At 28.3% G+C, this 27,701-nt stretch overlaps 5 protein-coding genes across 17 annotated transcripts in view; 3 read left to right on the forward strand and 2 right to left on the reverse strand.

Annotated features, from left to right (window-relative positions):
• The window catches only part of LOC122566342 (neuronal calcium sensor 2), a 70,634-nt gene extending 59,425 nt beyond the window's left edge, over positions 1-11,209 (forward strand). For 7 of the 8 annotated variants that reach the window (XM_043723462.1, XM_043723461.1, XM_043723456.1 and 4 more), the window contains 2 exons: positions 1,155-1,283; positions 1,666-2,106. In XM_043723462.1, coding sequence (XP_043579397.1) covers positions 1,155-1,283; positions 1,666-1,842 — 306 coding nt within the window. In that variant the 3' untranslated portion in view covers positions 1,843-2,106. Of the gene's footprint in view, positions 1-1,154; positions 1,284-1,665; positions 2,847-2,920 lie in introns of those variants that run through there. The other variant, XR_006316471.1, reaches the window with a different exon arrangement.
• LOC122566343 (neurocalcin homolog) overlaps positions 1-16,999 on the forward strand; it is a 76,447-nt gene extending 59,448 nt beyond the window's left edge. Inside the window, exons 2-6 of the mRNA XM_043723463.1 lie at positions 11,953-12,164; positions 12,431-12,549; positions 12,898-13,086; positions 13,435-13,655; positions 15,441-16,999. Of these exons, the coding sequence (XP_043579398.1) occupies positions 12,095-12,164; positions 12,431-12,549; positions 12,898-13,086; positions 13,435-13,635 (579 nt within the window). The 5' untranslated portion in view covers positions 11,953-12,094 and the 3' untranslated portion in view covers positions 13,636-13,655; positions 15,441-16,999. The remainder of the gene's footprint in view (positions 1-11,952; positions 12,165-12,430; positions 12,550-12,897; positions 13,087-13,434; positions 13,656-15,440) is intronic.
• Positions 17,000-18,588: 1,589 nt separating this feature from the next.
• On the reverse strand, positions 18,589-23,313 carry LOC122565661 (NEDD8-activating enzyme E1 regulatory subunit). 3 transcript variants are annotated; one of them, XM_043721855.1, is made up of 9 exons: positions 23,176-23,313; positions 22,689-22,765; positions 22,331-22,495; positions 22,063-22,245; positions 21,486-21,981; positions 21,285-21,418; positions 21,004-21,206; positions 20,743-20,879; positions 18,589-20,667 (listed from the first exon to the last, which is right to left on the reverse strand). In XM_043721855.1, exons 1-9 carry the CDS (start codon positions 23,215-23,217, stop codon positions 20,437-20,439), a joined length of 1,668 nt encoding a protein of 555 aa, XP_043577790.1. In that variant the 5' UTR covers positions 23,218-23,313; the 3' UTR covers positions 18,589-20,436. The 3 variants fall into 3 exon arrangements, with proteins under 3 accessions (XP_043577790.1, XP_043577789.1, XP_043577791.1); XM_043721854.1 differs by having other exon boundaries at positions 23,011-23,208; XM_043721856.1 differs by lacking the exon at positions 23,176-23,313 and adding an exon at positions 22,844-23,106.
• On the forward strand, positions 23,144-24,269 carry LOC122565663 (nucleoside diphosphate kinase 6-like). Of its 3 annotated transcripts, XM_043721860.1 has the most exons (4): positions 23,145-23,285; positions 23,385-23,463; positions 23,534-23,837; positions 23,906-24,269. In XM_043721860.1, exons 2-4 carry the CDS (start codon positions 23,434-23,436, stop codon positions 24,079-24,081), a joined length of 510 nt encoding a protein of 169 aa, XP_043577795.1. In that variant the 5' UTR covers positions 23,145-23,285; positions 23,385-23,433; the 3' UTR covers positions 24,082-24,269. The 3 variants fall into 3 exon arrangements, with proteins under 3 accessions (XP_043577797.1, XP_043577795.1, XP_043577794.1); XM_043721862.1 differs by lacking the exon at positions 23,385-23,463 and having other exon boundaries at positions 23,144-23,285; XM_043721859.1 differs by lacking the exon at positions 23,385-23,463 and having other exon boundaries at positions 23,243-23,384.
• Positions 24,092-27,461, reverse strand: LOC122565662 (putative uncharacterized protein DDB_G0282133). Of its 2 annotated transcripts, none has more exons than XM_043721857.1 (6): positions 26,880-27,461; positions 26,480-26,539; positions 25,809-26,355; positions 25,363-25,686; positions 25,039-25,175; positions 24,092-24,967 (listed from the first exon to the last, which is right to left on the reverse strand). In XM_043721857.1, exons 2-6 carry the CDS (start codon positions 26,511-26,513, stop codon positions 24,807-24,809), a joined length of 1,203 nt encoding a protein of 400 aa, XP_043577792.1. In that variant the 5' UTR covers positions 26,514-26,539; positions 26,880-27,461; the 3' UTR covers positions 24,092-24,806. The 2 variants fall into 2 exon arrangements, with proteins under 2 accessions (XP_043577792.1, XP_043577793.1); XM_043721858.1 differs by having other exon boundaries at positions 26,480-26,561.
• Positions 27,462-27,701: the final 240 nt, after the last annotated feature.

Raw genomic sequence — 27,701 nt, forward strand, 5'->3', positions numbered from 1 at the left:
GTAGAAAAGAAGGTACATTTCAGTAAAATTCTGGTAGGATAAATGGTTACGAAATAACATCAACAACCTATCAGCATTGCCGTCTATAGCAAATACATCTGCAAATACAAAGGTCTTTAGAAAAGGCTACGCCAGTGATACATAGCATAGAGAAGTAGCCGATGGCAGAAATTTGCCAGAGGGGCCAGCACGTCGATGGGGTCAATACGAGAAGTGGAGACACTTCGGAGGTCAGGAAGAGCAAAGAGCCGACTCGCCCTCGACTTCGTTCTTTAAAACCCTCGCCGTTTGTCTACCTCAGGCGTCAGATGACCTAGTTCAACTTTACTATATTTTCAACGGCGATACTCGAAATTCTCTGCGAACCTGACGTAAAAGCGTCAAGATCCCAAGATTCAGTATCCAAAGATTAGCGCATCCACTTTCTTAATACTGTATTCTTCCTTAAAAAGCTGTTTTTTCTTTAACCTCGTGAGCAGTCGTTCCATCTCTGCTAGCTTTCGAGATATACCAGAAAATGTTTTTCCAACTTCTGACAGTGAAAGTAGACAGTTCTCAAAGTGAGATTATACATCTCATGAGCGCTAATTGTAAAAAATCTACTTTAATTGGTAGATGAACAGTATTTTGAACAAAATCAAAGGACGAAGCAGCGCTGCAGGATCGCGCGATGTTCCTTACGCGAGTGAAACAAACATTTAACAAACCAAAAATATTGAATGGAGCGTTCTTTCGAGCCTCAGGAGAATTTATCGCACTTTACTATGTAATAATTTAGTTACCTTAGAAGCCAAGGATGGTGTTCAGAGCCTCATTGAAATTGGACTGATATCTTGAGTCTACATTTATTTCTTGGAACTAAGAAACTATTGCCAGTAACTTTTCTGTCATTTACGAAGAGTTTTGAATTATTAACAGAACAACGAGGAAAAAGAAATACGCGCTCATCAATTGTATTACGAATTTCAAATGTACAGTTGTGCGTATTTTACTATCAATATAAATCGTGTAACATGAAGTGTTATGAAGTCTACATTATTGCTCGCCGACAAGAAAATTAAATTGTGTTATAATACAGAAATAAAATGTCAATATCAGTGACTACACGGATATTACCGACCTTTTATTACAGGAATCGTAATGTTTTATTGCAGGAATTTCTATTGGCCATCGATGTAACGTCTAGCGGGACGCCAGAAGAAAAACTAAAGTGGGCTTTCCGGATGTATGACGTTGATGGAAATGGCGTCATTGATATTCAAGAAATGACTAAGATCGTTCAGGTATTATGTGTTTCACATTGATATATACTTCTCTTCCAGTAGATAATAGCGAAATGTATTATATCTTTTTCCTTTTGTTTTACACGGGTCGTACGTTTATACCTTAGAGATAGGATAGCATAAAAAGACTACATCATTTCACGTTAAATCGTTTAGTTTTTTTGTCGATATCAATGAATTTTTCAAGATGAAGTATGACACAGCGTAGATGAAATTAAAAAGAGAGGTTCGCCGTCAGTTTGCCAATTTCGAATTTATTAAAAAAATAAAAAGCTTCGAATTTTCCAATTATTGCCTATTTTTATGATAACGGCCTCTACTTACGAACTTTCATCTCGAAAACGAAACAAAAATTGAACAGATTATATTTTTCTATTTCTAGGCAATATACGACATGCTCGGTGCATGCTCGAGCAACAGACCAGCAGACAGTGCAGAAGAAAGAGCGAAAAACATATTTGCAAGAATGGATGAAAATAATGACGGTCAACTTACCGAGGAGGAATTTTTGAAAGGTTGCCTTCAAGACGAAGAGCTTTCAAAAATGCTGGCCCCTTAATTCCCGTGTTTTGTTTCGGGATCGATTATTAATAGTACACTGTTGTCAAAAAACATTCGTAAAATACCAACCGACCGAGCAACAGCGATGAAAGCAATTTCAGATACATCTGTCTTTCATACGAAACGTATTTGTTGTAGAATTATACATACATATACAGATGCACGTATACGTACGCGCCTGTACACATGCATACACGCACAAATACACGGACACGCGCGTGCGCGCGGATACATTGCAGCATTACAATGGTTAATACGAAAACCTGATAGAACGCCTTTAATTCCCAGAATTTCAATTGGTAAAGAACAATAACTAAAGAATCGTTGTCTTTCTACGTTCTAATTTCGAGTCGAGTTACCGGAATCGAATAATTTCTCGAAAGAAATTCGTCGACGGATTACTTCTTAAGGAATCGGATTTAAGTGATGTGAACGCGAGAGGAGTCCACCCTTGATCTGAATTTACAACCGATGATACGAAGGAACTCATACATTGACTATTTGGAAAGTATCCAGCATTAGACATCCAAAAAATACCCAACTTCTCAACAAAAAAACAAAAAACAAAAAAAAACACTTAGACTGTGAAGAGGACAACATCGGCAAGCAACGCTTTGCAATCATGACCATTTTAACATTTTATATAGTTGCAATTTCGTTGTCGGATGTAAACACAAAAGAAATATTTCAATGAAATTGCATCGAGGAGTTTAAACTGATGCTTCCGCGGCAAGTACCTTAAGATTGACGTTTAAGGTGAACGTTAATTACTAGACGTAATTTGACAGGATTTTTCAATGTTTCGTGATCGAACGGTTCAGACAGTTGCTCTCCCTTTATAATTTGAACAACGACGACAAAGTGCTAGGACATTTCGTGAGTGATGGTAACACAACGAATTGCAAGAGAGTACTGTCGAATAGGTAGAACAAATTTTCAATCGAGGAATGCAGTTTTATATTGCACGATATACTTCAAATGGTACATTTCACACCCAAAAAGGTATGTCATATTAACTAGTCAATAGTTAACTGATTAACATTTTCATTGAAATTTCTCTCGATCTATCTGTATAGAGTGTCTGGCAATGAAGAAAATATTTTCCAGGGTGATCGTACGTTATAAAATACTATGAAACTTAGAAATAAACAAATTGTATTTATATTTGCCGAATTACTAGGCTTCAAACATTATTTCGTTGGGTATTCAAACTTCTATAATCAAGCAATATTGTTTGCATTGTAATTTTGTTTCTGTTTTTAATTGCATTTTATTTGACAATATAAAATCATTCCTTCAAATTCTTCCTTTCAGTCCTTTTTGTCAAACATTCTATACTTTTCAAAGATTTCACTGATATGTCTTATACCAGTCTAAATACCGTAGGTACTGAATTTATTTTTTATTCATTCTACTAAAAATACATGTTACGCTATTTAAAATTTTCGTGAGTGTCACTGTATAATTTCTCATATACGTATCATAGTGAGTGTATAAAATATACGCGCGTCGTCTAAAACTAAAAGATAAATGCGAAACATTTAAGTTGGCAATGTATATGCGTGCAATATAACATGTCTACAAAGAATACTTAGTGTTATTGTGTAATATGCATCAAGCACTACGTTCCTTAAAATTAGGGTAGTAATGGAATATATTCGACAGATAAAATCTATAGTTTAACGGAGATTAAGGAACTTCATGTTGAATAAAAAATATGTCAACGATGTTGTCCCTTTAAATTTACTTGCAATAATTTAAGATGAGGGCATATAGATAATAATACATTAATCCGCTGGTAATAAGGAGATATGTTGTGAAAATTATAAAGTTTGTAACTCGTTAACTTCTTTGTGGTAAGGAAATATGGAAGCAAGGTAACCAGCTCTGAAATTTATACTACAACTGCTTACCAGCACGCATGCAATTTTTTGCTTTTTTTTCATTTCTAGGATCACGCGTAATAAGATGAAAATGCATGAGACGATTTTTCTCGAATCGGCAGCCAATCCGACTCTTACATTCAGTTATTTATTGGCACGAAAATATAAATGATTTATAAATTTTATTTTCAATTTAATTTTTTAATGAATTTTCACACGTTGGCCGGATCCGCAACTAAATTCCATAAAATTGCCTTGTGCATTTTTAGCTTAATTCCGCTTATCCTTTTATGCATCCATGTGATTTTTCAGTTTCGTAATAAACTTCGATTTTATGCTTAATGTAGCTCAATGGAAATCAAAAGTATACCCATAAGCAGATTAATAATTTTATACGAAATCTTCCGCTCGACAAAATTAACTGTACAATCTTTTACAAGATTTATTTCTTTTATTTCTAAACAAAATAAGAAAGCAGAAAGCAATTCGAACGAAAGGTATGGCGTTAATGAACTTTATCCATGGTATTTTATTACTATTTTGATTCCTTATTTTTTTCTTCTTTTTTTTTTACATCAGAGTTATCTGTGATTTTTAAAGCCTATAGAGCATTCATTACTATTTAGATAGATGAAATAAAAAATAATTTTTCTTCTTGAAAGAAAGGTTGCCGACACAATACTTGAGATTTTACGAATTTATATAAATCACGGGTAAAATATCGTTTCATTAGGATTTGCTCGGAAGGTTTGTAAGCAGGAAGTAAGTAGGTATCTATGTACTAATATGCAATTCGTGCAGTTGATGTAAACAAAAATCGCTCGCGTTATCCGTATAGTTACATACATATTATGTATTGTATAGTAGACTAAGTACATATCATTGCCTCTTAAACGAAAATCGGTCTGACGAAGTTTTCTTCGTGTTTTTACAACTTCATGCTTCGATCATGCATACTACGATTTCAGTCAATTTTAAACGTGAACAAATTTTGTTCGTTAATACGATATTGGAGAAAAGATGCGACCTCACTCGCGCGCGCGCGCACACTCTCAAAATCTTTAAATACGTAATTATACGGAGTGAATATATTATTCATTCACGGTATGATAAAAAAAAAGAATGATCTTTATTCATTCGTTGCAATTTATATAATCAGTGGCATTCGTTCATTTAAATACATCGGCACGATATTGATTTTTTTTTTAAATGTCCTCAAATGGTGGCATTAACCATAAATAAACGTGATTTTGTATCGCATTATTTCATTTTGTTTCATACAAATTATAGTGGACTAATTACGTAACTAATTGTTTAAAATGATAAGACAGAAAAAAATGAATAGAAATAGGAAACTTTCGTATTATTATTAATTTATAGACGTATTACAAGTATATGCATACATGTATGTTGAGATACTTTTCACGTTCTGTGTCCCTGTTCGTGATCTTTCGCTTTGTCCCCAATAAATTGAAGGATAATGCGTAACAAAGCATCGCAATTCTCCTTAAATCGAAAGTGCAGCATTGACAATCGAAATAACAAGTTTCTTTATTGAAAGAGTCAATGGATATAGGCGAAAAATTTTATAAAGCTTAAGAACAAACCCAAAGTGCATTATATATTACAAACACGTTTTTACATCTCAGTTTCCACCTTTGATTTTTGCAGCGTTCAATAATTAAAAATTAATTGCTATTATAAAAGAATACATTAATAAAACCATCTAACTCTACGAGTAATCTGTTTTCTTCGTAAAGAAGTTATCTGTATTTTTTCATTTTTTCATGTTTTCTTGTACATACTGACATACGAAATACATTTTATAAGCCCACGTATAAAACGTTTTATTAAAAATCTTTGAATCTTGTCAATCGATTTAACGATTTTAATACGTACGAAAGGGGCGTAACTCATCGAATAATAAAAATATCACATTCAGTACGTACTCACATTTTATCTCCAATAAGTATTTTACTGAATTAATCTTCAGTTACAAAAGTTCAGTATATTTGTATGTCGTAACAATCCCAATAATTTCGTAATATGTGTCAAAGTTATTAAAACGACAATTACTGTTACATCAACGTAATATATGAAGTAACAACTCAATGAACAATGCTTATTCACTTTGATGGAATATTCTACCGTTAATATATACCCCACAGAGGGATATTTTATGAAATCTACTGTGGAAACTATCCGAAAGTATAATCAATTGAAACTACGAATCTTACAAGCTAAACATGAGAAATTCAAATGCAAGCGAAAAATTGAATTACCTACGCTATTTCACAAATCTATACTATTTTATATTTTTCTACGCCATCCATTCTATCCTCCCTATACATTCAATCACACTTCCAACCTGTTAAAAGGCACGCTTCTATCTTTTTTTTCTTTTTTTTACTAATAATTATCACTAGAATGCGGATTTCTATGCATTTGCGGGAAATTTAAAGGTGCAAGAAATGCACAGAATGCGCATGACAGGCAAAAATATATAAAATATTCAAGATACAATATTCTTCCATACAATTATAATATTTCGTAGGGGAAGCAAAGCTTAGCTCCCACTTTTTAGTTGTATTCTTAAAAACATGGATTTTCATAAATATCAACAGTCTAATCACTATTTCTACAACTTTTGATAAATTATGCATTACAGCTATAAAACAAAACATTATAATTCAAATATACTCTATGTATTGCGCGATAAAGAGATTCGTGACAGTCCTCGAATGACACGGTAGACATTTTTTATTTTCAGGCCTTCTTCGAAAGTTAGGATCATATGGATCCTTTCAGAAGAAATGTGGTTTAGACCAGTTTTGCTTTCAATGTATGAAATATCATTGTTGCTTTTAGGGGTGCGATAAAAGTGTCTTACGTGAAATGATTGCATTCAAAAAGGGACATATTACGATATGTAGAACGTATTCCTCTTCTTTTTTAAGTGTTTTAAATATATTTTAGGATAGGCAGCTTCTTTTGTCATATAATCTATTTTTTTACAATATTATTGACGATATTATGACAAAATTTAGCAATGTATTTATGCTTATATCTTTACATTTTGTATAAATACTTTCATGTAATTTATGTATTCCACGAGACTAATCTCCCATATATCTATTAATAAAGATACATTGATACCAATATATGGATATGGGTATGAATATGGATATAGGGATGAATATATGATGATTATTGTAACATGTAAACCCTGACGAAAGTCGAACTCGTTTGTTCGTTGTGCTGCTCGTGTAATCCGTAAGCTGTTGAATGAAACATTCAAGCGAGAATTTCAATTCGAATTATACTTTCAAATAAATGATTCATTTATTTAAAGAATCATCAATAAAATCCTGTTGTCATAATAATACACGAAATATATTTCGTGACTTTCAGTTGCTTTGTATGTAAAAAAATTTTCAAAACTCTACTCACAAATTTTATATTCTTATTTCAAAAATTCTTCTAATTGAATAAATATTTTAATGCTTTTCATTGCATCGAATTACGTGTTAAAACTTTCCAAACGGTGTAAACGAAATTTTTTAAATTTCATAAAACAAAATAAACTTCGCTTTCACGTTATTATCATAAATCAATGAATAATTAAAATTAATTCAAAATTCACAATACATTATACAATTTATTATGATACCATTAATTTCAGAATTTCATTGTATATTTCATTTCGAACGTAATGATGCACGTACCATCAGTGATGGTATATGGTTTGAAATTAAATGTAAAAATGGTATGAAGATACAAAAGAAAATATCATTATTACATTCATGTTCATTTCTTTTATCTATAAAAATTGTTCCTTTTTTTTAAATTATATTATCACAAACGGATTTATACAAATTACATTACTCAAAGTAGATCCGTATATTGCTCGAAAATTCGTTTAATTCTCACAGAATTATATTTGCTAAAAACATAATTATATATGTATACATTTGTGACAGAGAGAATATACTGCCGATTATTATTTCTGATTTTACATACTTCGACGTCGTTTCGACAATTTATTTAGTATATAGGCTCTTTAGGACCAGTAGTCTTCGATATATTTGAAGAATATATAGCCTTTGTAGAAATCTAAGATTAATAGATTGTAATAATGAACATAATTCGAACAGATACTTCAAATTTAAAGTATCTTCTCTGCTATTCTTCCTCTACTTCTTCTCATTTGATGCTAATGCTGACGTTGTATAATGCTGCTTCTGCATCTACCTTCCGTTTTTATGCTGACTTTTAAATATAAACTTGATACTAAAGAAACAATACGTATAAACTCTTCTATCATATTATGTAAATGAATTCCTTGTTGTTCCCTGAAAATCTTAAAATTCATACTTTGAATCTTTAAAGCTGTCATTAATTTACTATCAAACCAATGAATAGATTTCGAAATATAATCGTAATAAAATTATTAGTTTGATGTTGTATAAATAAAATTGTTTAGAATCAATGTTTTCGAAATTCACCACACTATGTAATTAACAACCAAAGGCTTTTAACAACTTAATCTCAATGTAAGTTAATTAAGTTAAGAAAAAAATTTTTCTTAGAAAAAAGCAAAATCTGTAAAGAGATTTTATTCGATAACTTATTAAATTTTTGTATACTTTGCTGGTGTCCAATCATATTAAATAGAACATTAAATAAAAAATGTAATAAATTATATGTAATAGCGTCGTAAAGTATGTGATAGTTATGTGTTACTTTTATTTTCCAAGAGCAAGAAAAAAGACTAAAAAATAAATAAATATATTTCGGTGGAAAGATTTATGAAATGTATAATAACAAGTAAGAGGTAGTTCAATGTACAATTGAACGATAATTATATTCGTATCGTTTAGTATAAGATTATTAGATAAGATTGTAAATTTATTTGAAATCGCGATCAACGATTTGACAAAATCTTATGACTGTATATTTTATGGCCTTGTTATCTTATAAATTGAAAGGTTTGAGATATACGTACTTCCAAAAACCAGCACGTTTACACAGTTTTATTATAGATTATTTTGTAGTCTTTAGATTCGGATCTCTGTGTCTCTTCAGAATCGTGTAATTAAAAATTGTATATGCATTCGTTATACTCATTAAATAATGTAAAATGTGTGAAAGGAAACGAGATATATATATATATTTGCTAACGTAGTAACATTGATTTTGCTGATATTAAAATTCTTATGTAATCTAGCTAATGCGCGCCACAATACTGTATGAATTTTGTACATACAGTATATTTCAAGAAGGGTGCGAAATAACGTCCTTTAAGAAAACTTACACCGACTTTTATCTAGTTATTTAATATACATATGTATGCGTTCTTTTAACGAGAATTTTGCATAGGGCACAAACATGTTCGATTTTCAAGAACATTGTATACAAGGTCTAAGAAATTCATTAAGTTAGTTTTTTGCCTAATGATTAAAAATCTTAAAATGACATGTTAAAAGGAAGGAAAATAATGATTCAAAATGATTTAAAGAACTATAAAAATGATATAGATATGTTCTTTAGAAATAACCTATTATTTGAATAAACCGAATTTTGCTATTATGTATTTTATTCCAATCATTAAATTACAAATTTAATACTATGAATTAATGTATGTTACAATTAATGCGTTATATTTACCAAAAAAGTTATGAGACAAAAAGGCAGCTGCTACACTTGTTATGTATGTGCGTGTGTGTGTGTATACATATACATATACATACTATATATAACATTTCTTAATGTACATTTGAATTTTTCCATAAGGAAAAGAAATGTTTTTTTTCAAATCCACTTGATCTAATCGTAGAACTTACTATAACAATGTAGCTAAACGCAATTAATTCCGCGATTTTAAAGAAAACTGGGACGGGTCACATATTGTGGAAAATGAAATCTACCATATTTTTGTAACAGTCTATAAAATAGTTTCAAAAATATTTTTATTTTATCGCACATTCATTTCATGCAGTAAACTGTTTTATCGTTAACAAAAGATCATCCAACATAAAATACATGGAAGAAATTTCTGTAAACAGATAATTTTGCAACAAGTACCTGAATTTCAGTATTCGATTTTAGTATTATTTCAGACCAATCAACCCATTTTTCTTTGAAATCTCAATACAAATTCGAAAAGAATACTTCGCATCTTGTTACATACATAAAAGTTTGTTCTAAATCATATTTGTCATCGCTTCTGCGTACTTTTATAATCTGTTAAAATCGCCGTATAATCTTTGGATCACAAAATAAAAAAATTCGTAGTTCAAGTTACGTATTGCGTACGTAATATGTAATTACATATAAAATGCAATTAATAAAATTAATCAAACTGTGACCGATAGTTTCTATTCATAAGTTACTAAAATAAAGTATTAAAACTATTATTCAGTTTCAGAGCGGCAAGAAATATTCGTGATCCAATGATTAATCGTACTTATAAGATCGGTAGTTCACTTCTAAAACACGCATCTTGAAATTGACATTCATTATGCTGCAAATTAAAGCGTACCATTGCATTTATTTTGTGATATTTTAGTAGTATGAATTATTTCTCAGATATGAGTATATCGATTAATTAATTGGTATTAATAAACATGCGTATTTCATGATACAGGTATATGTAATGCGTCAGTATGAACATTATACGATGGGTCGACATAAAAATAGATACAGGAGAATGTGTTTTACAAGAATTACTTGACGCCATCCATACATTTGCTTAAAATTATGTAGATTATTGGTGGTAAGAATTTTAGAGCACATTGTCAAGCGCAACGGATAATATTATGAGTCTAAATATCATTAACATACATTATTAATCATGTCTGATGACCATTTTTGATTCTCGGTTACTTTTAAGTGTTGAGAACCAAATGAGAATAATAGAACTTGCTAGAGACAAAATGATATTAATTTAAAATTGACATACTACAATAGTCTCGAGATGATTGCGTTGCGACTCAGTCACATAATTTTTATCCTTCGCAGAGAAAATTTTAAATAACATACAAATTGTAATCATAGGACTACAAACTACTCATGGATAATTTATTATTTTATTATTAATCGAGTCTCCCTTTAAATCGAAACTAAATGAATGTCTTTTTTAGATTTTAGTTCTTTTTCTTTAAATAATCTAAAATACAATATAAAATATTGTGTATACATAGAAATGCTTTCAGACTTGAACAGACACCGACATAATTTCAGAAACATGTTTTTTAAATTTTACACCTTTAATTCACGTTCGTAATATACGTGAATGGTCTAATAAGATTTAATATATATGTACTTATTACGTTAACACGATACTTATTAATATTTCGTTTAAACAATCAAATATAATTTGTTCGTAAATGGTATGCACCGCGAAAAAAAACGAAAAATATCGACATTACTCATCATTACTAATAATATTATAATAATAAATCACAGTATGCTATAAATGTATTATCATTCTTATTGTTGTTGTTGTTGTTATTGTTGTTGTTGTAATCATTGTTGTTGATGTTATTATTATTATCACCATTATTATTGTTGTTGTTGTTATTATTATTGTTATTGTTATTGTTACTATCATCATCATTGTTATTATTATCGTGGTTGTTGTTATTGTTATCATTATCATCATTATTATTGTTATACTATCATCGACGTTTTTTTATCAAAATTGCTGTTTCTTCTACATTTCTTTTTACCATTACTAGAGCCACATTAACATTTTGTTTGTTTTGTAATAATGGTGTGGATGTGTATGACTTTATAGGTGCAAATATAATGTTAACAGTTCGGTTTTTGTGGTGTATGGTGGATCTACACTACCGTTCAGAAGTATAAAAGAAAAAAATTACTGCGGTTAATTAAAAATCATTTAGTCAGAAATCAGCAGGTGTGCAGGTACTTTTGAACGATAGTGCATAAAGAAGTGCACGTTGCATAGCTGTTTCATCTCGCCGCCTCGTCAAGTCGATAAAGGATTGAAACAATATCAGCGAGTCCATAATCTACTCCGTAGTCATATCTCCTCCTTCTTCCTCCTCTTCCATCTCTCTTTAAATATGATTCATGAATATACACGTTTTCTATGACCAATGAAGAAAACCGCAAAAGCCCGGTTTCCACTGAGATCATGTAATTCGACAATTTTTTAAACAAATAGGTACAAACACTTATGTACTCTTTCTTGTTTACAGGCGTGCCTGGTGGAAACTACCAGCCACGAAGTGCCTGTTTTAAACGGCACCAGTAGAATAGTAGACTAGTTAGTGCTTAATTATCCACTAATTGATTTCTGAGACCCCTCGACGAAATTTTAAAAGGGGACTTCAAATAACCATGGGAAAACAAAACAGCAAACTGAAGCCAGAAGTACTAGAAGACCTCAAGCAAAATACGGAATTCTCAGGTAGATTTTCATCAATTTTGTTCATATATGTATTTCATTTAACATTCAATTCAATAATAAATAATTCTAAATTCAATTAGCTAATATTTTTTTCACTTTTATTCTATCTAACAGCTAAGAACAAACTCAATAAATCTAAAACTTCTAACAAAGAACTAGGGGGAGAAGAGATTTAACTTTTTAATTTTTATTTACACATCTCATCGTCAGGCAGATTCATTCAACGTAATGCCAACTCAATGAGAAAATGTATGTCTTTTTTAAAGATGCTGAAATCCAAGAATGGTACAAAGGCTTCTTGAAGGATTGTCCGAGTGGGCACCTCAGCGTAGAAGAGTTTAAAAAAATATATGGAAATTTCTTCCCTTACGGTGATGCCTCTAAGGTAAATTAAATTATTGATTTATAAAATTTATTGAAAGTACACACGTATTAATTGAATAAAATTAATTCATCTGATAAACGATAAAACTTTTATAATTTTTACATTTTTTCAAAGTATTAATTACTATCAAGCAGTCGTCTTAACTAATTTTCAAAATGACTGATTCCAATTTTCTTCTTCTTTTATTACTAAAATTACTAAAAGCACGACTTTCATTAACATTGAAATATGCTCATTTATAAACATTTTATCGTAATTATAACTATTTATATACAGTGTATCGTTCTTGTACTGATAAGGAAATTTGAGATTGTTCCATCATATTATTCACAAATATGTTACGCGTAGTTTGCAGAACATGTATTCAGAACATTCGACGCGAATGGAGATGGAACAATCGACTTTCGAGAATTTCTGTGCGCTCTCAGCGTAACATCTCGTGGTAAACTGGAACAGAAATTAAAGTGGGCCTTCAGCATGTACGATCTTGATGGTAATGGTTATATTTCGCGGCAAGAAATGCTGGAAATTGTGACGGTAAGGATGAAACGATTACGAGAAATGAAAGCTCAATTTTGATAATTTTGCGATACTGGGCTGTGAAGATCTCAAATATCCGATTAATGTATCCATTATAATCGGAAAACGATTTACGAAACAGTAAAAAAACAAGATCACAAATATCTTAATTCATTTTAATGCAATCTAATGTCTAGTTAATAGTGACTTGAAAAATGGCAAGAGAATATAATAATAATAGTTTCTTTTTCTCAGCCTTCAGGCCATGAAAGGGACTCGGTTTACAATTAACTCTTAAATTCAAACAAATACTCGTATTTAAATTATTTCTAAGTAATCATATAAAAATACTGCTCTACTTATCAGGCAATCTATAAAATGGTGGGGTCCGTAATGAAAATGCCGGAAGATGAATCTACGCCAGAAAAAAGAACCGACAAGATATTCCGACAGATGGATAAAAACAAGGATGGCAAATTATCGCTCGACGAGTTCATAGAAGGGGCAAAAAGTGATCCGTCTATCGTGCGACTGTTGCAGTGCGATCCTAGTGCACAAGCTCAGTGAGGCCCTGGGCTATTACGCAAGTATTACTGTGTCATCTATATAAAAAGGTCGGGACCCGGTCCGATAATGTCCAATAGAAATAAAGCAAATAGAAAAGTTACGTTTATAAAGAAATATCCTGGATCTGAAGGATTCACTTGGAAATCTATCAAAGCATTACTGTTATGATTTAATTCTCTTTATTTAGAAAGATATTTACTTGCAAAAATTAGTTAATAATAAACCAGAAGAATTCTATTCCTTTCAGAAATTATTATAGTTAATTTTATTTCCTTATGAATCGTAATAAATGGTATAGAAAACATTTGATAGGTTTTCACGTGAAATATCTTTACGTAATTATTTACTAAAAAATATAGGTGGTAGAGATAAGAGACATTTGTAAATTGGACCGGAACCCGAATAAGTCCAGGGCCTCCGGGCCCATGGCGCTTGCGCATACCGCAAGCTAGTCTACAAGACTAGTCCAGTCGCTCCGTCTCGTAAACGGATCGGTTTTAACACAACAAGTTTCATATATTTCGATAGTACTATGCTGCGTAGGGACGAATGACTTGTGAAGCTATCGAGAGATCCAGAGAATTTTGATTCGTAATAATTCTAAACAAACATAGAAATATAGAATACAAAACATGAAATACTACGTATTTCTACATACATAGGAATTCTACGACAAACATACTACATATGTTACCTGGATTTTGTGGTTGATTTTTTTGATAATTCTAACTATATGTTCCTTTTCATTTTTGTTATTCGATCACGCTAGTTAGAAAATTATTTAATCTTATATTATTTTTTCTATTTTTTTCGATGCTCGCAATCTTACGAAACACTCATAAAAACTGATTTTTACAAAAGCTCGATGTTGTTGAACAATATTTCTTACAATATAATTGCCTTTAACTACTGTTGACCTTCTTTTAACGAGATGATTAACGTAATTAGCTATATATTATTACATATATTAACGTTATCATGTGTTTGCGACCTTCAGTTAAAATTAAACATTATAAATAATGCCCCTCGTCGACACGTTCTCGAGTAATCGTTTTTAGCACAAGTCCCCGTCATACGCAGCTTAAGGGTAAATTAATCTTTAAATGCGTTACATGATTTTTGTAAGCCATTTGCAAAAGCATATTTTATATTAAAAGATAGTAAACGTTTATAATTTTAGCAAAACGCTTTTGATTTTCCAGTACACGCTGTTGTAAAACTGTTAATTACCGAAAAGACTTATTTACGTGGTATCGTACTATATTAGCAACGAATTTAAGCAATTAATGGTCATCGAAATAACAAAGGTCATTGGAAAAGGGTATAAAGCGAAAAGTCTCTTGTTCAACGAAATATCATGCTTTTAGAATGCATGTGTAATATGAAGTTTTGTTCTTCTTTATAGATACGTAACATTTGCTCAAATAGCCATTATGTTTCATTTTATTAATAAATAGCAAAAATGTATAATGTGAAAGACTGTGAAAATATTGGTATGTTAAGGTTAATTGAGATACAATACAATTAAATATTTTTGTAGCTTTAAACACATATTTTTTTCTATTCTAATATTTTACATTAATTTAAATAATCACTTAAAATTTCCGTAAAATTAGATAAACGTTTCTTCCAAGAGCTACACCCCCGTGACCTTTGTTACAATTGCTTTATTAATACACGTTAATTTTGATAGAATAAATTCAGCTAGATGAATAGAGTAAAATTAATCATCTTCTCGTAAAAGAAGGAAAAAAGTGTAAAGTATCATTGCCTATTCAAGTAACTGAATTCATGACGATTTTCAGTTGCTTTTGAGCTACTGAAAACCTACCAAGATTTCGAGCCGAATGGAAGATTTGGACAAAAAGAAATGATGGAAAAAGAAGCAAATGACGAGGAAATGACAAAGAAAATAAAATGAAAAATGGGAAGCCGAAAGAATCACGCTCACGCGCATAAACTGTTTTAGAGATTTATTTTTACGAGTGCGTATGTCGCGTGTACGTGTGCGAACATGCTATGTGTGCGACTAAGTATTTTAATGTGCATTTGCGCGTATGCATACGAATAGAGAAGAAGCAGCGAATAGTACAGAATAGCAAAGAATATGAAAGGAATAATGAAATACAAAACTTTATATAAGGGCGACAACAAACCTAGACTTAAAAACAGATGCAAAAAAGAAATAGCGAATAATATAAAATCTCCCATTAGCTATTGTTCAATTAGAATCAATTATTTTATCACACATTACATATATGTATACGCGACATTGTAACTGTGTTCATTTTTTATCAGTGATACGACATAACAATTTACTGGTTCTTTAATTATAACATGATCGATTTATAACAAAATTTTCATTAATTATGCAAAAGAAGATATATATTTGTAAATTTCAATTTACATTTCGACAAATCTTGAAAGATTCATCGTTGTTCTTTATACGTTATTATTTTTTCCAATATATTAAAATATGATAAGCGTTATTTTTTTAATTTTTCTGCCTTGCTTGGTATCACTGAAGGAAATGACCAATACACATATGTTATGATTTTGCACTTGGTCGTTACACTGGCAGTATTGTTTTACAGGAGAACAACATATTATAAAGATACAAATATGTACATATATACACTCCATATATATATATATATATATATATATATATATATATGTATATATTTGTATCAACACATATGTATACCTATTATACTTTCTAAGATGTACATTCTTTCATCTTGTGCTCATTAATAATTAAGGATAAAGACTACATAGTTATATCTTTTATCCACATAGTCACTGTATAAATTAAATAACCTCATTAAAATTAATATATAAGATTCTAAAATAAATCTTGAATTTTTCTCGCTATTCAATAGGACATAAATAGCAACACGAAAGGAAAAAATTAGTAATTATAAAAAAAAATGATGACTTTGCCTTCTGAAATATACAAAAAGAAAGAGAAGGGAAAATGAAGAAAATTCTATTTAGATAAAGTAGGATCGATATTTTACATTCAGTACTAGTTGACACACAAAATGTAATTATTGTATCTTAAAACAGGAGAAGCAATAAGCAAGAAAGAAAAAATAAATCGCGACTAAATTAACACGATTTTAAAATCGGTGATGTCGTGTAATTTTTATAATTTCACAGTCGCCCAGTATTTAACAATTTTCTAACAGTTTTTTTATGAAACAAGCACGTAAGATGGATATTAAGTCGTGTCAATTCGTTAAAACACGAGTAGTATTAGTCAGTTAATATAATTCATGAATTGAAAAATAGAAGGAAGAAACATTTTACGATGAATTAAAAGCTATTGAATTGTATGTAATTAAAAAGTTCTCCAAACGTACCGTTGTATATATTAATTCTTTCTTCTCATTACGTATTCTTCCTTTAATTTATTCCAAAAAATTTTGTTTTCTATCTTATACTTTATAACGATTTTAATTTATTGTTAAAATCATTTTCAACTTATATTATTTTATATGTGACTATATAATATTAAATTTATATAGAAAAATGATTTTTTGTTAATTTATTTTTAATTTAAAGGATAGTTTCATTAATTGCAATATCCAATATCTATTAAATTGCTTAAATCATTTTTAGAAAATTTTAGAAATGAGCCATTAAATAATCAATTAAATGACATAACAACAGGTATATGCACAAAATATTTTCAACAATATAAGATGTATGTATTTAAATACGCAAATATCAGGAATGTGACAAGTGTATATAAATATATTTAATTGTATTGTAAACATGAAAGTTTTAAATTGTGACAGATGCAACAAAAGCAATTTATTTGAAATTACTATTCTTTCCATGATTATTATATATGTATGTATGTAAATACATTTTGTTTCTGTCAATAGCACTTATCAAATGTTTTCAAGTATTATACACTCAAACTAAAAAAGTGGAATGATTTGTAATTAAAACACAAAAGTTGATTTATTTACTGCAAATTTTTCATTCTTATATATTTAATATGTAATCATAGTATTAAAGAAAAAGTTATAATAACTTCATTTACATTTAAATTTTATAAATTTTCGAAAGATAAAATATTCTTGAAACCTTTAATGGTACAACTATTTCATTAAATTTATTTCTTATGTTGAAATTCTATATTTTGTCGCTAATGACATTTTACATAATTAATTTATTAAAATGACAAGTATCAGAATGTACTTTTAAAAAAGAAGAAAGAATGAAATATTAAAAGTATACCTTCTATAAGAAAGTGTATGCTTAAAATGAAGGAGGAAAAAATAAAGGAAAAAATAATACTATGAAATGAATATGAAATATAAGTTCAAAATGCTGTAATCAAGAATGTAAATTTCAACATTCAAGAATTCTCCTAAAGTAATTATATGTACTTCATTTTTTTAAGCATTAGATACAATATATATATCAAATAATATAAATTTTGTTCAAATTTATTTAAAAAAAGATATCAGTGATAACAGAAAAATTATGGCCATTAAGGGTTTCTTTGATATTCTAAAGAAAATTAATTTTACGAAAAAACATTTATGAACTTAGTTAAATTTATTGCTAAAAATTTACTATGCTACTATATCATGCTGATTTATTATAACCCAAGTCAATTGAGAAATCACATGTTACATACTATTGTTCAAATATATGTTATATATTGTTATCGAAAATAACATTTTTATGAATTTCTATGCTGGAGTAAGGATTGCAACTAGTAAAATAATATTGAAATAGCATTTACTGCTCGTGTTTGTCGTGATATTTCTTCCTAAACTATATAATTTCTTCCTAAAGATAAGATGTATAAAATTCGAATCCAATTACTGAGTGATGATTTTAACTCCTTCCAATGACACTTCATGATTTAATCGTTAAGAAAAAATAAAATTTATGCCAGAACTATATAGCAACCTTAACACTTTTTCTCTCTATCTCTTAGCATGAAAAGAAATACTTAATACTTTTCTTTCTGTGGGTTTAATAAATGTCAATATTTGTTGCATATTAAAACTTATCTATACTATATTATGATTTTTGCCTAATATTTTAATATTCCTAATAAATTAGAGATTGTTCTTTAGAATGTCAACAGTATAACAGATTACTAATATTTCTTGTACCAAGAACCTATCACAGAAACTTTAATAATACTACTAACATAGTTGGTCTTATTAATAACTCATGCCTTGAAAATTTTCTGCACTTATAAAAATCTTCTGATACCTATCTTAATAATGATCACAATGGAGTCGTATAGTTTCACAATTAAATAATGTTATACATGCGATATATACATTATCCAAGGCAGTATTGTTTTAATTCATCAAAATCTCATTCTTTTCTTTGTTACTATATCGTTATTATTCTTTATATAACAAATTATTTATGCCCATATTTGAGTAAAATAATTCTGTGCTCACAAAAGTGATATTTTTATAGCAAAAGATCAGAATACCTACTGTGTGTGTTTAATAAAGAACATAAAACAATAAGTGTGTTAATATGTAAGGAAATATGAAAATTTAAAAATAATCATATAAATAATTTTTTAAGTCATTTATTGTTGCACAAGTATTTGTTCCTTTCATAAATGGTAGAATAATCATTAAAATTCATAAACAAACTATACGGCTCAAATCTTAACAAACAAAGAAGGTAATAAATGAAATCCTTCAAGTACACACCAAAGATTGTAATCCTCTACCGGTGTTTCTCTCATACATTAAAAATAGATGTTCTCCTATTGATATTAATATTGTATCTTTCTTCTTTTACCAATTACTTGTTCATGGTAACTCTGTAATCTTTTGTAATTTTTGATGTCTTCAAAAGTTGAGTATTTTTTAAACCTTTCATCTGTTTCTCTTATGTAGAATTTCACTTGATTGTCTATGGCTCAATATTTTTTATCGCTAGGGATTATTAACAGATTCAGTTTAAATCTATATATTTATTGGTGCTAAGTGTGTATGTGAAGTACAAAATGTATATTATTAATATTATGTTCATCATTATTACTAAAATCGCTTTGTCAAACTTTTGCTTAACCACTTCTGTGTCAATATCTTTTTAAAGAAATCTATGTAAACCATTGATTATTAAATACAAGCAAAAATTTATCTAAAAAATGTCATGTTAAAAGTAATAAAATAATTAATAATTCCTGATCAGATACTGAAATGGCTCATGCAAAAGTAAAATATTACATTTTTATATTGTGGTATTCCCAATTATAACAAATAATTAATTAGTTAATTTAGTACATAGTTAATTTACAATCTGTGTAACAATATAATATAAGATACTAATATTGTACAAAGCAAAAGAATTAAAAATCAAAGCACAATTCATCATTTTATTGTTATATTGAGACTAGAACACCGGTAAAATATTTGCGTACAATATTGGTTATAAGACACGAAATATTAATTTGCTTTATGCCTTAGACATATTTACTATAAATTAAAATAATAGTTTGTCATAAGTAATAGTTATTAATAGCGATTTATTATTATATATAAGGATAAAATAATTTGTGTATCAATTAATTATTACATTAAAGTGTTGATATTATACTCGTTCAACCTGAGTTTCAATATATCTTAAAACATTTCTAAGTCACATTTCGTGACGCTTTTCCATTTTTATAAAATGTATTTTTAAAATGTCATTATATTATATTCAGTCATAAAATGAACAAAATTTATTACATAAATTATAAAATTGTATATTTGTATTTCATACAGGAGCATACCATTAATTTACTATTTAATAGTATTAAAAGAAAAATATTCCAGAACTTGAAGTCACTGCATCATATATAAAGGTATTATGAACTGGTTTATATTGATTTGTAACAAATTTTATAACTTCTTGAGCTGCAAGGCCACCTAGAAATGCTGATACTGAATGCAACTCCGCTCCACCAAATCGACAAAATTCATGAACATAATCATCTTTTACCAATGGTCCACATCCCCATTCATTCAGTAACTTCGTTATGCATGCCTAAATAAAAAGGACAATTATATAATAATATTCATATTTTTTCCTATTAAAATAATTATTTTATATGAAACATACCTTAAGCTTAACTATATCAGGTTCTACTTGATCATCAAATTCTCCAGGATATGAATTATATTCTGTTTGAAATTTTTCAACCCCCCTAAGAACAACATAATAAATCATCATACTCTCGGGATTTTCTAAACATTGCACTGAAAAGAGTAGAAAATTATTAATTACTAATTTATGTCACTCACAAGATGTTTAATATTTTGAAAACTATACAATTATTTTTAATCATTCTGCTTCCAAATTTGATAAGTTATTATATAGTACCTATATTGCTTGCATCAAAAATTTTAGAATCATATTCATTTGCAATACATGTTCCTCTTTGGACGTGTATGTTCAAAGCATGTCTGCAGAACAACTTGACTTCTCTTTCAGAAATGGAATCTGAAGATTTTCCTAATTGTCGTAACAGTTGCAATGTACGTCGCCATACTGCTTCTGCATCAAGTATCGCTTGTTTGTGATATCTATAATAAACAAATTTCTCCAAATATACTAGAAAAACGATATCTTTATAATAAATGTCTTATAATAAAGAATCTCACATTTGCTGAAATGTTATATATTTTTCCGTATCTGCTGTCATATCTGGCAAAGTACCTTTTAATGGTAATAGTCCACCTCCCTCATTTTCAACAAAATCTTTTATTGCTTTAGCTATAATCCAAAATGAACTACTCTAAAAGTATATTAAATTAGTTTAAAGTAGTATTATTCACTTGCATGATAATACTTTTTTGTTATACCTTAGCTGTTAAATTGATGCATTTATCATCATTAAGAATATTCATTACATTCTCTGGAATTTCAGTACATCCTACACATGTATTAACAGCTTTAATGGCTTCTTCAAAATTTTCTTCACTATTTGCAGTATCATTCTCATCTCTTCTCATTCCTTCTTTTATCATTTCTTTTAATTGACTTTTTTCTTTATAAGTTTTTGGTAATTCCCCATTATTTAAAATCCAATTTTCTAAAAATTTGTACAATATAACTAAGTATGGTATATGAGAGTGATCTTTAAAACTCAGTTCATCTAAATTTATGGAATCAAGATGCTTCTTTAATGTCTCAAATGGTTTATCTAAACGCAAATCTGGAGTTTCATTGTCTGGATGTGTTTCTATGACTGTATGTTCCTTTATTTGAACCCTCATATATGCAATAAATCCTATACTTCTACACACTATTAAAGGTATGTTTAATTCCCAAAGCCTTTGTGACAGAAGAATTAAAGATCTGAAAATTTTTTCTTTTAAAGTATATAATTTAAAACAGGTCAAGTTCCTACAATAATTTATTATTTATAATGATTCTTACTTTTCAACTAACGATGTAGCTACAACAACAGTAAAATTGTTGAAAAAGTCAGGACTGTTGCATAAAATTTCTTCAGGTTCCTCATCTATATAATCACCTCTAACATCAGAATTTAATTCTAACAACATTTGCGTTGCTACCTGTGCTCTTGATTTCCCTATACAGTCTGCTTCTAGAAAGAAACTATTTAAAAATACACATTAAATAAATTTAAAATATTTTGATACAACTCTTTTATGTATAATTATTAATATCTCTGCATACATACTTTGCCCCAATATCTTCATTAGTAACCTTTTTTCCATCTACGATTGTAAATGCTCCAATGCCTGGTAAGACTAAGGATTTTAAAATTTCTGTACCAAGGCCTGTAGCATTTATGACACAAACATGTGCACTTTCTAACGCAGTTTGACCATGATCACCCCATAACCTATATGTTGATATTATTAATATATTAATATTATAACTAAATTAATTAACTTATTATAAAAATTTAATTATTCGTCAGGCTGATTAAAAAAAATTATTTTATTATAAATATACAATTACTTCCAATTACCTTTCTAATCCTGAAATAGGATAGGTTTTATATATCTATATATGTATATGTATAAAATCTATACCTTAATTGTCTATCATATTTTCTGTTTCTTTCAGATTGTTCTGGTGATTTCGGTGCTGGTGATGCCATAAGGATAGACTAATAAAAATGGAATAATAATACAACACTTTAGTTCAGATGGATTACACTTCTGATCGAACTATCAAACTGACATACACAAAACAACCATAAGCGCAAGTTTACTTATAAACTTTCACAAATCGTCATGAATAAAGCAGTTTCATAGATAGAATATCATAAGAAAAAGAAAGTAACCCTTTACAAACTGAAAAGTTCAGTTTTAAATTTTATTGTACGATTTATTGAAATAAATAGTAATTAACCTCCACACGTATATTATTACAGTTGTAATACTGAGTTATTGCAGATAAAATAATCATATATATCACGTTGATTAAATTAATGTATATGTATGTGTTTAGTACATATAATTTATACTCCTGACAAATATAAAAAATATTGTATGTAATTTATATTTTGTCGTAAACCTCATTTATTATGTTGCGGGTTGATCGTACATCGTACACCATGCTTTTGAACAAAAAGTTCAAAGTTATCTTTATTGCACTATGAAAATTTTCATTATTTTACAGAAATGGTAGGTAATTAAAATATTGAAATGCAATCAAAAACATATCTTCAATTAACTTTGGCAATAATTAAACCACATGTTGTTAAATCTCCTTTTGTGCTTCAGGTAAGAGGATATAACCTAAATTTAATACAAATTTGAGACATATATACAAATGTATACTTTTAAACGGCAACAAAATAGGGTTGGTGGAACAGTTGATTTCCATTTCTAAATAAGATTATGGTAATATTTAAATATTATTGTAATTTCAGAAAATTCGAGATTCAATAATTGACAATAACTTTAAAATTGTCAGATCACGCAGGACAATAATTACTCAAAAAGAAGCAGCGTTATTTTATGAAGAACACAAAGAAAAGTTCTTTTACAATCGTCTTCTGACATTTATGTGTAGTGGCCCATCAGATATTTATATTTTAACAGATCACAATGCTATTGCTAAATGGAGACAATTAATGGGTCCTACAAAAGTTTATCGGGCACAATATACTGCCCGTGATACAATTCGAGGAATGTATGGTCTATCAGATACAAGAAATGCAACGCATGGTTCTGGTATACTCTTCATTTTCTAAATCCCCATCTATGTTATTTGTGTATAATATAAAAAAGTGTTCTTTTAGATTCAGTTGCATCTGCAGAGAGAGAAATAAGAATATTCTTTAGTGATTTTAATTTTAAGAAATGGTACGAACATGATGAAAAATATTATAATTTAGGTCAAATTCATTTTGATCCAGTAGCTTTTGTACATACTATTAACACGAGTTTCCCTAATAAAGAACAAATTACGAAGTAAATATTGTAAATAAAGTATTACTAAATATTTAATAATATAGAATTTTACAAAAGTTGTGTATATTATATACAGTTATTAAATATAAATATACATACATATATATGTATAGATGATGTATAATAATTCAGCACCTAACAAAGAAATACCTTCAATATTTAGGAACAATAAAATAAGTTGATATAAATGTATATTTTGTAATCTTATTTTTGATTTGCTCTTGAGATTTAATAGAAATACCCTTTACTTTTATACGAACTTATCAAGGATTAATCTTGATTTTCTCATATTGCCTTTTTATATTTAATTATGTATTATCATTAATAAATAATATTTGAAGTTATGAGACATTAAACTTAGTTTTTAAATATACAAATAAAACCGATATACTTTCTTTTTAGGGATATTGATCAAAAGGTTTTTTCTTGTTCTTTGGTTAAATATGTAGTTAGTTGAATAATCAAATATACGAGTTTTTCAATTGAAAAAAGGAAACTGTTATACATACATGAACTTATTTCATCACTTTTGAGTGCTGCTAAAAAGCATTTCTTAACTATCTGTTTAATTCTTTATAAAACTTCATTAGTTTTTGAGAGAAGCTTTTAGGATATTAATGTTTGATTTGATGAACTTTACAAATTGGCAAAGCTCCATTGAAAAATAAGGGAAAATAATTCCTGTTTCTTATACATTAAATTACATAACTGTATATAAAAAATAACAATTTAAGCATTCATTTTTACATAAACTTTTGGTCTTGAGAAAACTTTTATGCCTTCTTCTAATTTGTTCAGCTGTTTCTCTATTTCAATTTTTCGTCGCTGCGCCCTAAGGGTATCTACTTTTATAGGCATCATATTTAATTCAGTTACATAATCTTGGTAATCTAGAATAATTAGAATTAATTTAAATAAACCACGATTTTACTTTAAAAAACTTAATTTTTAAATTACGTACTCTTTTTTAACATTTGCAATGTCTCCTTACGCTCATTATCAGGTAATGGAACATGTCCATTTGGACAGTTAGGATCCAATTCTTCTACTTTAGCTCTCTGTACCCTTTCTTGAATTTCTTTTCTGCTCTTAATATACCTAATCAAATAGTTTTTCAACAAAAAAGTTTTAGTCAGAAGATTTAAAATCTAAGAAATAAAATTAAAAATGGTACATACAAATTATAGATTATTGATATAATAATTGCTATTTGTAATAAAAAATATAAGAAAAAAATCAAATCAATGAATAATAATAAATATATGTATAATACATATTTACATACTTTGGAACTACACCCATGCGATAATTTGTAGGAAGATTGTTATTATTACTATTATTATTGGTGTTGTTATTCATTTGGGTTGCTATCTTATTAGTTACAGTGGTATGTTCTTTGTTTAATTTAATAAAATTTACTTCTTCTTTAGATAATACAAATTTGGAACTTTTTGTATCATTTTTAGCTTGTGTATTTTTTTCAACAACTCGAATATCTCCTTGGTCTAAAGGTGAATTTGTTATACTTCTTGAAGATACATTAATTTCTTCATTTGTATTATCTTTATTTATTGATTCATAACGATTTAAACATTTTTTTGAAGGGTATCTACACAGAGAAATTATTATTAGCAAACTTTAGACTACTATAATAAGAATAATAATGATAATGACCTGTACACAAAAATAGAAAATAAAATAACTCTGAATAAAATATACAAATATACATACTTAACTATTCCTTCAGAAAATAGATCATCAATTTCCTGTGTGTCCAGTGTCTGAATACCTTGATTTCTAACTTTAATTTGAACCTTTATATCATTGTCAGTATCTCCAACTGATTTATATGAAAAATTAGGATTTGATGAAATATTCTCATGTAATTTCTGCGTACATTTATGTAATCCTTTATTTTCCTTTTTTCTTTCTTTAATTAACAAATTATTACTTGTTGAATGTATTGTCTTTTTCACAAAAATATTATCTTTGTCTAGTGTTGAGGCACTTATTTTCTTACACAATTCTTGATGCTGATCTAATTTACTATTTACACTTGTATTCACATTATCATGTTTTTTTGTTCGGAGATTTGTATTAACTTTTGATAAAACATTATTATTTTGATTATTACTATAATTATTATTATTATTAATTTTTCTACGGTTGGATATTTGTGATTTTTGTACATCTTTTGTTCCTTTATTAATATGTAAGTGATCTATACGACGAAGATTTTTGACATTTTCATGTATGAAATTTTTTCCTTTTACTGATTCTAAAAAAGAAAATATTAATTACTAAATAATTTGCAATAAATATGTAAATAACAATCATTACTAATACTAGTACATATAAAGTTACTATTTTAATATTAATAAATAATTTTGTAAAAGACATACTTGAATCAGGAAAAATGCCTTTTAGCGTTGTCATGTCCAATTGTTATTTAATACTACTGCCTAAAAGTGATATTTTTTCTTCCTTCGTTAATCCATAAAATAAACAATTACGATTGTAATATTTCTAACTGAATAATTTTTAATGCATAATTTCCTTTACTATTAGCGTTACTAAATAAACAATGTTGTTTATAACTCGAAATATACAATATATAAAAATGATTAGAAAAACAGTATAGCCAACACAATTATTAAATTTATTCTGCTGGGAATTTGTATAAGGTATTGAAAATCATTTTTGTATCCATTTTATGAAAATATACAAAATAATTCTTAGAAAAAAACCTAATTGTGATCATTTTAAATGAACAAAAAAGAAATTGTATAAAAAGATATTTACCTAATTAATGAGATTATTATTCAGTAATATATTTTTACTAAAACGGATCAGAATATTCAGAAAGCACATTTGCTTTTTTTGGTGAGATTACATAATGCTTTTACATGAATTGATTTCTTAAATAATTTTGTCATAATTATAACATATGTATTTATAATATGATACACAACGCAATCATTGTTTATAGTCTATCCAACGTGTTGAGTTGATTGAAGTAAATAAAACCACGTGATCAAGATCCAGATGAAACAGTATTGCTTCACAATCTTGAGATATTATAAAATAGAAATACTCCGAAATAGCTTTTGAAGAATGTCTTCCTTCGATGAAAACTACAACTTTGCATACTGAAGGAAAAAATAAACTATAAAATAGGAAATATAAAATTACATTCTCGAATGTTAAATTTCTAAGTAGAGAAACCGGACATATTCGTCAAACTTGACGAAATATATCAAATATATCAAATTAGGAAGCACAGATAAATCTTTTCCACACTAACGAATACAAATCTGTTCTTGAAAATCATAATTTTTTCGTAACTATAGACTAGCCCACGATCGTTGCATATGACTGCACCGGGCAATAACTAGAGTTCCATATACCTTGTGACCAATATCTTTTCCCCTAATAACTTAATTCGTTAAATTGATTACAGTACATCTGCTGCATCTTTAAATTAATTTTGATGGAATAAAATCTTGTATATATATTATATTCAAGTTAAAAGGATTATTGTATATAATAAAAAAAATATTAGTGGTAGATATATTATTCAGATCACTTTTTATTATAATCTTTTAGATAATAAAATTTTATTAT

This window comes from Bombus pyrosoma, linkage group LG3, assembly GCF_014825855.1.
Source record: "Bombus pyrosoma isolate SC7728 linkage group LG3, ASM1482585v1, whole genome shotgun sequence".
Lineage (NCBI taxonomy): Eukaryota > Metazoa > Arthropoda > Insecta > Hymenoptera > Apidae > Bombus > Bombus pyrosoma.